At 36.8% G+C, this 12126-nt stretch overlaps 2 protein-coding genes across 2 annotated transcripts; one reads left to right on the forward strand and one right to left on the reverse strand.

Moving 5' to 3' along the window:
- The first annotated feature begins 726 nt into the window (after positions 1-726).
- LOC106779642 (3-methyl-2-oxobutanoate hydroxymethyltransferase-like) lies at positions 727-1843 on the forward strand. Its single transcript, XM_014667797.1, has 2 exons — positions 727-975; positions 1610-1843. The coding sequence occupies exons 1-2, from the start codon at positions 727-729 to the stop codon at positions 1841-1843; spliced, it is 483 nt and encodes a 160-aa protein (XP_014523283.1).
- Positions 1844-4956: 3113 nt separating this feature from the next.
- On the reverse strand, positions 4957-5742 carry LOC111240829. The gene has a single exon (XM_022776651.1). It carries the CDS (start codon positions 5716-5718, stop codon positions 5065-5067), a length of 654 nt encoding a protein of 217 aa, XP_022632372.1. The 5' UTR covers positions 5719-5742; the 3' UTR covers positions 4957-5064.
- Positions 5743-12126: the final 6384 nt, after the last annotated feature.

A 12126-nucleotide genomic window follows, 5' to 3' on the forward strand; every position in this document is an offset into this window, starting at 1 on the left:
AACAAATAATAAAAGAAACAAAAACAAATGAAATAAATGAATGCAAGACAACAACCCAATAAGAGTAGGGGTGCAACTTGAAATTCATTGGCCCATGACCAAAGGTGCAACAGTGCAATTTAGGGGTCCCACTGGATATTTTGCTGACCAGGGCCAAGGCCTCTTTTCTTGTTTGCAGAAAGGGAATGGTGGTGCAAATAGAGTTGCTCGGTGGCGAGCAGAGAAATCGTAGCCCAATGGCCAGGCCCAAACCCCTTTGCCCTTGAATCAGAAACACTAGGGGTCTCACTAATCTCGCCCCATTCCTGATCAAATTCCTAGAGACTTAGGTATTGTTCACTTGAGTGGATTTTGGGGAGAGTAATTGAGAGGATTTGATGATAATTTTTTTTTGTTGTTTATTTGAATAGACTTGGAGGTAACCGATAGTAGATTTAGAAGTAAAATTTGTGAAAATTAGTGTAGGATTTAATTTATATGACAGATTGAAAAAACTTACTTCCAAATTCACTCTCACTTACCTCCAAATCTATTCAAATAAACAAAAACAAAAATTATCATCAAATCCTCTCAAATCCTCTCAATTACTCTCCCTCAGATCCACTCAAGTGAATAAGGCCTTAGGGTCTCCTTCGAGGAGAAAGAAAAACTCCATGGAAGCTCGTCTCTGCCGCAGTTGTATGCCACCGTCACCATCAATACAACCATTGTGGGTCGTGGTTTGAAATGTCGCTGGTGACGACACTCGCTGCTGGAGTCACCATTGGCCACGACGCCAAGATCCCCTTCGTTTTCTTCTGTTCGCACGAGGGAAACCCTCTTGTTCGTGAACGACGTTGCTCGTTCGTCGTCGTGACGGTGCCGCTGCCACCAAATCAGGGTCGTCGCCCTCCGTCGAGTTCTCCCCACCACTATCACATTGCCGGCACCATCGAGCCAGCTGCACCAAGCTCTCTCTTCTTCCTTTGTTGCTCTGTTTCTTATTTTCTCACAGGACCATAGAAAGGCGCTGACGCACTTCTCTGAGTCTCACCGAATCTCAACTGCGGCGCCTGCCACCAAAATTGATTTGAGTCTTTGGTTGCAATTGTTGCGATAAGGAATGGAGTTTTGTTGAAAACGGTGGTGATGGGTTGTCGATGTTGACAAAGAATGGAGGGATCGAAAGAGGTGAATCTCTTACTTTTGTTTGCTGGAACGATGATGAATAGTAAGGAATTTTTGGAGAAATATTGGTACAGGAAGGGTAGAGTTGTGGTCTGTCAACGAGAATATGGTTGTGGTGATTGGTGAATAACAGTTGTTAGTATTGGTCGCGAATGGAGGAGCCTTTTCCTTTCTGATGAGTGGTGTGCCTCCAGTTCGTTGGAGGTGAAGAAAAAGATTCAGCAGTGGTAAGTGATGGGTCTGTTGGAGGTGTGTTACAGTGTGTGTCTGAGAGAGAAAGAGGGATGAACAGCGTGGGGGTGGATCTGACTACTGTAAAATGGGGGTGAATGAGGTTTTTGTTTTTGTGGTGAGCAGAGCTGAAAATTAAGAAGAAAATGCTGAAGATGTGGGGTTCTGTGTAATGGTTTCAGCCATGGTTGAATGTTTTTTAGTGTTGCAGGCTGTGGATACAGCAGATCGAATTCTGAAGGAAAGGGGAACGGATGTGATAAAACTTGAAGGAGGGTCTCCTTCCAAAATTGTTGCAGCGAAGGCTAATGTTGAGGCTGGAATTGCTGTGATAGGCCCTATGGGTTTTACTCCTCAGGCCATTAGCGTTTTAGGCGGGTTTAAACCTAAGGAAGAAATGTTTTCCATGCTGTCAAGGTCTCTCCCCCATCTATTTGGGAATTGATTGATTATATTTTTTTTGTTCTCAAACTGAAAGGAATGTGTTTGTGTAGGTGGTAGGTGGTTACGGCTGTGTGGTGAAGGAGAAAAAAAGGTGTGTGTCAGTGTATGTGCTACGTTTTGTTTTTTTTTTTTTTTTCATTTCAGCAAATGAATGCAAAGAAAAGCAATTCAATCTCCACATGTGCACCGCTTACACCTCCAAAAGAAAGTTTGTTTTCTCTTTTCTCCAAAGCCAATGAGTGTAGCGTGTGCTACTTCCCTTTTTTCAATCAGTAGTGACCTGCTTGTTGGACATACCAATGCATGTTGCTTTTTCCAATTAAAGATTCAAATCTTGGCTCTCCAAAAAATTAAAATTGGTAGACTTTGTTTCTCTCCCAAGCTCCTGGACCAAGGTCGTGAACATATTGCCTTTTAATTTGTTGATGCTCCATTTAATTTCCCACGGGCCGTGCTGCACCATTTCAATTTAATCACCATTCTTTTCTTTTCATTTTTGTTTTTTCCTTTTTTTTCTCTTTTCTTTCTCTTTTCTTCTTTTTTTCTTTTTTTTTTCTTTTCTTTTTTTTTCTTAAAAAAAACTAAATAAAGTAAAATAACTAATATAAAATTAAAATCTAACTTAAAAATAAAAATAAAATAAAAATGAAAGAAAATAATATAAAATAAAATAAAATAAAGAAAACCTATTATTTAATCCATCCGGATGAAATTGGGTGTTGACACATACGAGTTAAGATCCGTATGTATATATCGGTCGATAATAACCATTTTTCTTGTAGTACCAGATTAACTCATTAATAACAATTTTAATCCATACAGATTGATTAGAAATAGAAATATCACTTTCATTCATATTCAAAATTAAGTACAATTAACCTTATCAAAATAAATGACATGTAATGCCATTCATTACAAAACAAGCCAATAAACTAAAGACAAAATAAAACAGACAAGAAAAACTCAATACAAAGACTTTAACACCCTAATCTGAGTCAGACATTTCCATAGAATCCTCCTCATTGGACTCATCATCCTCATCTGATTCCTCTATTGACGTGGAGCTTTCCACATAATTCTTGATAATTTCTTTCATTTTTCGTTCCATACGCTTCACTGATTTCTTCATCTTGTTAGTTTTCTCAGATGACCTTTTGAATTTTCTCATTACAAATTTCTCAAACTCATATTTTAGGGTAAAGGAAACAGAGTCATTATTAGAGTCAAATACCTCATCTTTATCTGTGGTTTGAGTTTGAACGTCACTAAATACCCATCCTAAGGCACTTTTATAATCTCACTAAAAAAGATATCACTCTTCATAGCATAAAACAAAATCTCATATAAACTTCTTCACAACTCCTCAATTCCTTTCCATTACCATTATAGATGCCCTCATGAAGAAGATATACACCAAAGTAAAGGAAACAAAACAACTGCATCCAATCAAAAGTTGTGGGTACAATAATAAAGCATTCACCACGAAAATGACACCATATTTCCCACATCAAAAGTATGTTCAGCAATACAGAAATTCAGAATGTCATATAATTAAGTGGATATTGGAATAAAATAATGTTTTCAAGGAGTGGAAAAGCCAACAATATACAAAACAACAAAATTTAATAACAAGTTCAGCCCACCTCAGATTACTTCCACAAAAGATCAAGTTTATTCTACATGTCTTCAAGGATCCTTTTAAGATTAGCTTCCTCCGCCTTCACGTGTTCCTAGAAAAAAAGAAATACAGATTAAAAAATTAACTCAGCACTTGCAGTAACTTGCTTATGAAATATTTAAGACTAGTGCCTACTAAATAAAATGTTCAATTGTTATGAGTAAGGTTGTCAAACTCGAGAGTTTACGTAAATTCGTGAGAGTCCAGTAAACTCGACTCGTAAACTTTGTATGAAAAAAAATATAAATAACATCCTAATTCAAATAAGATAACAAAATTATATAAATTGAAATACATAAGTTCATAGAAATATTGTTCATAAAAATATAATGTAAAACATAAATTGAAATGTCAAAGTCTGTATGCCTAATCCCCATACTCTAATAATGGCATCATCATCTCCATCATCATCCTCGTATAACTCTTCCTCTGATGAATGTTGTACATCCTCATTGTTCCCAAATGTTATGTTATCAAGATCAAGAGCATCTAGTACAGGATCTGTTGTTGCTTTATCTAAGTGAACATTCTCACTATCATTTTCACCTTCAACTTGATCAATCTCAACAACATCATTTGTCTCTTCAGCTATCCATTCATCATCTGATTCTATGTCATAAAATGGAAGAGCCATAGTTTTTCGAATTTGTCTACTTTTCAGCTTGGAGTTATACATCACATAATCCTTCTCTTTGTATGAACCTAAAATGAAATATAATATTTTTAGTGAAGATATAAACATAATAAAGGAATTTATAAATTAAAAATAATTTAAATTACCATTTCAAATGAACTCCAATTACGCTCGCATCCAGAAGAACTACAAGTCAAGCTTAGAATTCGAATAGCAAATCGCTTCAACTCTGGAGTTCCATCACTAAACATGTCCCACCATTCCCCAGGATTTAACTCTTTCCTACACTCTTTTGCATCTTCCATTCCAAACAATCCTCTAGCATTATGAAATTCAACAATTTGTAAATTAATTTTTCTTCTTTTTGCCATGTCTAGTATCAATCTTCTCATGCAAAAATACAATCCTTTTTTCACCTCTCCACCATCATTAGATCTAAAGTTAGGTTCATAGTGGAAATGAGGGTTCAGAAAATAGGTAGCTACATGCAAAGGCCTATGAAGTTAATTATCCCATCGAGCATCAATTATTCTCCAAGCATAAGAGGGGCAGTAGCTTTCAAGCATGTGGAGACATTCTTCCAAAATCGGCTATCTAATACTACATGTGCTACTTTTCTCCCCTCTTGTAAAGTTCCAAACTTGCTTGCCTTCAATTCCTCAGAACTGAACACAGTCAACAACGATGTCTTCAATTCATGAAGACAAGCAAGAGTTAAATAAGCCGTGGCAAATCTAGTCACACCCGGTCATATAAGGTCTCTACCTTAGTAAACTTTTTCAAAAAGGAAATCAACATTGATCTCCCATAAATGTAAGTGGTAATTTTTCTTTCCTTCTTAATGGTCAATTCATGGACCTTCAAAATCTTCGAATATCAAATCAATGCAATGTGCTGCACATGGAGTCCATTACAATTTTTCCCTCTTTTGCATCAACAACTCTTCGGCTGCCTTGAAATTTGCAGCATTATCAGTGACAACTTGAACAACATTTTCTTCTCCAACAAACTCAACAACATCATCCAACATTTTGAAAACTTTATCAACTATTTTTGAAATGTCTGAAGTGTCAAGTGAATAAAGAAAAACCGTCCCTCTAGGACTATTCACCAAGAAGTTGCAAATAAAATGTTTTTTTCTATCCGCCCAACCATCAGACATAATTGTACATCCAGTTTTCTTCCACTCCTTATATTCCTCAAGATTTGCATCAGTTTTCTTCACAGCTTGTTTCAAGAGCTTCTCTCTAATATCATGATAAGATTGTGGTTTGTATCCAACTCCATACTTACCAATCACTTCACACGTCTTTGCAAATGCTGGATTTCTAATTACATTAAAAGGAATGGGACTAGTGTAAAAGAATTCAGCAACTTCAGCATCAACTTCTTCTTTGTATCCTTCTTTCATCATTTGATTTATAGTTGCTTGAACTCCCCCCTTACTAGTAGTAGAAACTTTTTCTTTTCCTTTAAAACTGAATACATTGTGTCCTCCTTCAAGACTCTCACTTTCTTCCTCGTCTTCACCGATATTTATCTTTCTTTTTTTTAAATGAAGCATTCTTAGCTTCTGCAACTATTTTTATCATCAAATTTTTTATTTCATCCGAAATAGAAGCACAAGGTTCAAAATCTTCTCTAGTTGCAGAAGGATGATGCTTAAATCTAAATATGCCTCCACTTACAATCTTTGAGCAATAATTGCATTTCACTTTTCTTCCATTGCCATTAACATCAAATCCATGTTTCCATCCAATATCAGATCGATTTCCCGGAGCATTTTTACTTATACTTCTAATTGATGAAGATACACTTGGATTAACTTCTCCTGAACTTGATGCGTTTCCCGACATAGTGAGATAAGCTTTTTCACTACAAATATAAAAAATAAAATGTCCAAAAGTTTAAAAATATTGTGGTAGCACAATTTTTTTAACAGTGCAGTGTGCAAAACTTTATTTTGGAAAAAAATTAAAAGGAATGATGCACTGTAGTGTTGTAAAGTGGTGCAATGCTTGTAAAAAAAATTACTATTAAAATATATGTTGCAGTTGTAAAACAAAACATCATTAAAATATGTGTTGCAGTGCTACGAATGAACCCCACATAAAATTATTATAAAAATATATGTTGTAGTGCCTGTAACATCAACTCAACTTAAAATCATTAAAATAATATATGTTGCAGTACCCGTGAACCCAAAGTATAGTTGCAGTGCCATAAAAATGTTTAAAAAATATGTTGTTGGCCCGTGACATCAACTCATCTCAAAATCAATAAAAAAAATACATGTTGCAGTGCTTGTGAGTTCCAGTGCCATAAAAGTGTTTAAAATATATGTTGTAGTGCCCGTGAACCCACATTTCATATTTTAGTGATAGAGGGTTTGCACTTACAGAACCCACAAGGATGAGAACGAAGGTGCGACGGAGGCGAGGTCGAACGTCGAGATCAACAGCGCGATGGAGGCTGAGTTCGAACCTTAAGATCGACGGCGTGACAGACTACGAACCTGATGAACGAGGAAGCGACGAAGGGAGAGATGAACGAGATAGAAAGCGAGAGTGCGAGAAAGAAGATGAACAATGAAAACCAAGATTAACAGTGAGTGAATCTTTTAAAAAGCCTAATGTGATGCGTCTTAAAAACGTAGTCGTTTTGTGTTTTCGAATTTTTTTCCAAGCTCGCAAAATCAGAACCAAACTCGTGAATTTAGGCGAGTTTAGCGAGTCAACAATCGACTCTACCGATCTTACTCTAAAAACGAGTTTGCTTACGAGTTAACTCGAAAGCATTGTCTGAACTCGTAAACTCGACCGAGTTAACAAGTTAACTCACGTTTTCCCCATGGTTATGAGTATATCATATGTAGAACTAAAATAATAGCATATATAAGATGAATGAAGCCAATTTTAACCTGATCAAAAACAGCAAGTTGTTTTACAGCCTTTGCAATTTGCTCCTGGTTTTGCTTATCCCATTATTTCGTTCTTTGACACTCAATGAGTTAAACAATGCAAGCTCTCACCTTAGAGAAGAAAACCCAAAACTATTAATAACACAAGTATATAGTTAAAATAAGAACTTCGATATGAGAGAGTTTCAAAAGGATTACATCGTTCCCCAACAACAAAGGGTTTAACTCACCATTGTCATGGTGAAACTATATGAATTGAATGGAAAGAATGAGATGATAAACCCTAGATTTGGTAGACTGGAGCTGTTGCACCCAAAATCCTCCTTCAAGGGGTGAAAAGAGTGTTCTGACGTCTTTCTCTGCAAAAAGATACATACTCTGGGTCGTCTGGGTCTATTTATAACACAGAAAAGTAACAGAATTTTGGCCCAGGCCCATAAGTACAGCGCTCAACGGTAGGTGCGATACTCCACTAAGAAGCTTAGCATTGACGCTCAGGCGTCCTGCCGTATTGAACTAAAGATGCTAGCGCTCAGCGATGGATCTTGGGGCTCAGCGGTAGGGACAGTTCTTCATTTTCCCCTCAGTGTTGACGCTTAAGCGTTGGACTGTGGCTTTTTCCATGAAGTTGGCGCTCAGTGGTGAAATTGGGGCTCAGTGGTGGGTGCAATTCTTCTTTTGCACCTTTTTTCTTTCTTTCTTGTGTTCAACTCCTTCCTTCTTCACTTTCCATCCTTTAATTCTCATTAAATCCTGTCAAAACAATATAAAACCAAGCATAATATCTCTAAAACCACCTTTGACTCTCTTGTAAACTAACTTAAGTGTTTTGCATGATTTTAAGCTCATTCTAAGTCATAAAGGGTGTGTTTTGATATTAATTTCAAGTAATAAAATAACGGTTTTTAGACCGTTATCACAACCCCAAACTTAGAACTTTGTTTGTCCTCAAGCAAACAAAACAAAACTTAACTTTCCACCCATCATCAAAATGGTTCAACACTTTCAAAACTCATTGTTCCATAATAAGTAATTACTCAATTCAGCTTTTCAATGGAATCTCATCAAGATGCACACATGCTTTAATTCATTCCAACTCACATAATGTTCACATAATCATATAATCTCCAAGAGATGCTATTCTTATGAATGATCATTCAACTAAGCACAAATGTAATCATGAATTTAAGAAATTGTTTCCAAGCAAAGTGTTTCACTTAATCACTCAAGTGTTTCAGGAGGTCACTCCTTCCCTCTACTATCCACATGTCACATAGAACAAATTTGCCTTTCATCTATTACAATCAATATTCTTACACATAAATGCCATCACAAGGACTTTTCAAGGCTTATAATGAGGTTGGGCTAACAAGAAAAATTGGTTTTTCTAGATTGCAAAATCCTTGAGTTAAGAGAGTTATTCAACATTCATAGTTCAAGCACCAACTATCTTTCAACCAATCTGACTCATTCCCAACTTTTCCCTTTTTCTTTTACTTTTGCATTGAGCTTATCTTTCATGCTTTTCTTTTGTTTTTCTTTTCCATCTTTTTCATGCTTTTTCATTCAACACATTAGCTTAATGCTTTTCTTTTGCCTTCCAATTCTCAAAAGGTTTTCAACGTGTTTCGGGCTAAGGTTAAAAAAGGGTAGAACGCATGGTTCTCTTTACTTTGGGCGAAAATTTGGCTAAGTAAGGGCTTCCAAAAATGGCCTTGATCATATGACACAAACATGTAATTCAATCAATCATAAAAACTCAGGCAAAATCATTCATGCTCTAAAATGAATAGAAAATATATCAATTAAGCACTCTGGAGCTCAAAAACCTCACACAACTATACTCACTCAACAGCTCAAATATCAATCATACACCTTGCTTAGCATCATAATCACAATCATAACTCATCATGCATTCGTTCACACAGCTTGTGAACAATTCCCCTATATATAAGCATGTAAAGGAATCTCAATCATCATCCATATCAAACATCATTAAGCATACTCATCATGCAATTAACAAGTCAAACCATCATCAAATAAGGTGTTCAAGCAAGTATCATAAAACCTACACTACTCAACAAAATTCAACCTATTCTAAAAGTTCAAATTACAGAGCATAATAAGAAAAAGAATCCTTGGGTTGCCTCCCAGTAAGCACTTGTTCAATGTCACGAGCCTGACCCAAACCTTTCTAGCATTTGTCAGTGAGTGCAGCTCCTTCCATCATCCTTCAGTAGACGTACCTTCCTGTACTCCTTAGTAAGTACATAAAATTTTTAGCTTCCCTTAGTAGAAGGTTCCCAATAATAAAAACTGTTCATAATTACATAACCAAGATTTAAAAATTTAAGCATAAGAAAATAATGTTATTGGATCACTGGGTTGCCTCCTAGTAAGCGCTCTTTTTATGTCACTAGCTTGACACAATAAGGCTCACGTCTCCTCTTCTATGTTGATGTCTTCGTCACACCAACTCATCATTTGCCTCTTATCCACCTTCTTGACTCTTTTGTAGTATGGATCTTTAATTTCTACAACTTCGTTCTTTCTGTGGCTCTTTACCATCCATTTCTTTTTCTTATATCTCACCCATGAACCGGATTGGAATGATGCGTCCTCCAAGTCAATGTGGATTGTGCCTCCTTTATCAACATCTTCTTCTTCTTGTACCTACAAAACATTACAATTATTATCATTGTTAGCACATTTAGATCCCTTACTTGAAGCATCTTTCTTTGAAGCTCTATATTTGGCCCTCTTTTGTATTCGTGTAAGCTTCTCTTCAAAACCAGTATAAATCAACTTGCTTTCTTGGTCCTTCAACATAACCATCTCATCATGGATACTAATAACCACTTTGGCCATTTTCATGAATGGCCTCCCCAGAATCCACGGAATCATCTCATTAGCCTCCATTTCCATCACGATAAAATTGACAAAAAATTCAAGATGTTTGACACAAATGACCACATCGTCCACCACACCAGCAGATCTCTTCGAAAATCCATCCGTCACCACCACAGAAAGATTATATGGCTTCAATGTTATCCCACCAATGTTTTTCAGTAAAGATAGGGCATCAAGTTAATACCAGACCCATAATCTAGCAAAGCTCTCCTTACATCAACATCTCCAATGGCGCATGGAATAGTAAGACTTCCTGGATCCTTCATCTTAGGCGGATGCTTCGTCTTCTTAGGATGATTACAACCTTCCTTTTTCTCAATTTCTTCCTTTTCAAGATCTATAACTTCTCCAAGATAGTACTTTATACGCTTGGAATAAACAGGAAGTTGGTGGAGTACTTCAGTTGAAGGCATAATGATCTTCATCTGATTAAAAATCTCTCTAAAGTGCCCACAATTTCTTTCTTTTCTCTCTTCTCCTCTCAAATAAGACAAATCTCTCTCATTTTCTCTATTTTTTTCTTTCATCTCCTCTTCCTCATCCTCACTACTCGCCAACTCAATAATTTCTTTTTCCACTCCTTTTTGACTTATGCTCACCACAACTTTGCAATCTTCTTTAGGGTTAACATCAGTATTAGTCCTAAATTGATTCTTTTCCGTGACATCCACCCTTTTTGAGAGTTGGCCAATTTGCATCTCCAAAGTCCGAAAATTGGCTTGGTGACTCTTATAATGAGAGTCATACACCTTGAAGAATTTCTCTAATTTCTCATCCAAACCTCTGACGTGTTCAATCCGACTAGCCACTTGTAGCCATAAGGGTGATTGTTGTGGTTTGTTGAAAAGGCCTCCAGTCTGCCCAGATGGATTCCTCTAGCTTTGCCCAATACTAGGGTGATTCTTCCAACTTTAGTTAAAATTACCTTGGTTAGAGTTACCCTGACGATATTGGAATTGATTACCCATAAAATTAGCCTCTTCTTGTGCCTCTTCAGGTAAAGCACATTAACCATTAATATGGTCACCACCACAGAAATCACAGAGTTGTTGTGCTTGAGAAATATTCCTTATCTCCTTGGGAAGTTGAGCAATAATCTTTGACAAGTTATCTAGCTGCTGAGTTAGGAGTTTGTTTCGAGCTAGCAGTGCATTTTCAGTGGGCAATTGGAGAACTCCCCTCTTTTGAACTGTCACGCCCCTTTCACTATGAGTCTCATTTTCGTTTGCAGCCATAGTTTCCATCAACTCATATGCTTCTTCATCAGTCTTCATCTTAATATTTCCTCCAGCTGAGGCATCAACATAAGCTTGGACTGAGTCCCATGACCTCCTAGGAACGTGAGAACCAATGTTATTCTATCAAAACCATGTACAGGCATCTTTCTCAGTAAACCTTTGAACTTGTCCCATGCCTGTCCTAGAGTCTTGATAACGGTTGAAAAACTGTTATTTTCATACTTAATTTTGATATTAAATCACACCCTTTATGGCTTAGAATTAGCTTGAAATCACACATTTTTATTAAGTTAGAGAATAAGAGAGTCAAAGTGGGTTTTCTTGGTTTTATGCTTGGTTTCCCTTGATTTTGTAGGTTTTTGGAATGAATTGAAAGAAAGGTTGAAGATCAAATGGTTGCAGTGTAGAAAAGTCAACTAGAATGTAGAAAAGTCAACCAGTCAACCAGAAAAGTCAACCAGTTGACCAGAATGTTGACCAAACCGTTGAGCGGCAGTTGTGGCCCCTGAGCGGTGGCGCTGAGCTCCAGAATTGACCGTTGAGCGTTGGGAACGCGGATCTGGACCTGTTTTCAGCGATTTTATGATCTGTTTGGGCTTGGGCTTAAATTCTGTTACTTTTTTTTTCTATAAATAGACCCAGTGTGATTTCCAAAGTAATCTTTTGGCCAGCAGAGACGTCCCGAGTTGTTCTACACACCTTGGAGGAGGTTCCTTGGACGCTTAGGCTCAAATCTACCAAATTTAGGGTTTATTCTTCCATTCTTTCATTATTTTTCATCTAGATTCACCATGTCAATGGTGAACTAAACCCTAGGTTGTTGGGGAACAATGTAATCTTTTGAAACTCTCTTATATCAAAATTCTTATCTTCTTTATATGCTTGCATATGCTTACTTTATCAA

Source organism: Vigna radiata, unplaced genomic scaffold (genome assembly GCF_000741045.1).
Source record: "Vigna radiata var. radiata cultivar VC1973A unplaced genomic scaffold, Vradiata_ver6 scaffold_369, whole genome shotgun sequence".
Taxonomy (NCBI): Eukaryota; Viridiplantae; Streptophyta; class Magnoliopsida; order Fabales; family Fabaceae; genus Vigna; species Vigna radiata.

What these genes read in the sequence shown, in the direction of transcription:
- LOC106779642 (XM_014667797.1), top strand. Translation starts at nt 727, where the DNA reads ATGTCGCTGGTGACGACACTCGCTGCTGGAGTCACCATTGGCCACGAC. An exon ending in TCTTCTTCCTTTGTTGCTCT is followed by an intron (nt 976 to 1,609) that starts GTTTCTTATTTT and finishes TTAGTGTTGCAG; the next exon opens with GCTGTGGATACAGCAGATCG.
- LOC111240829 (XM_022776651.1), bottom strand. Translation starts at nt 5,718, where the DNA reads ATGCTTCATTTAAAAAAAAGAAAGATAAATATCGGTGAAGACGAGGAA.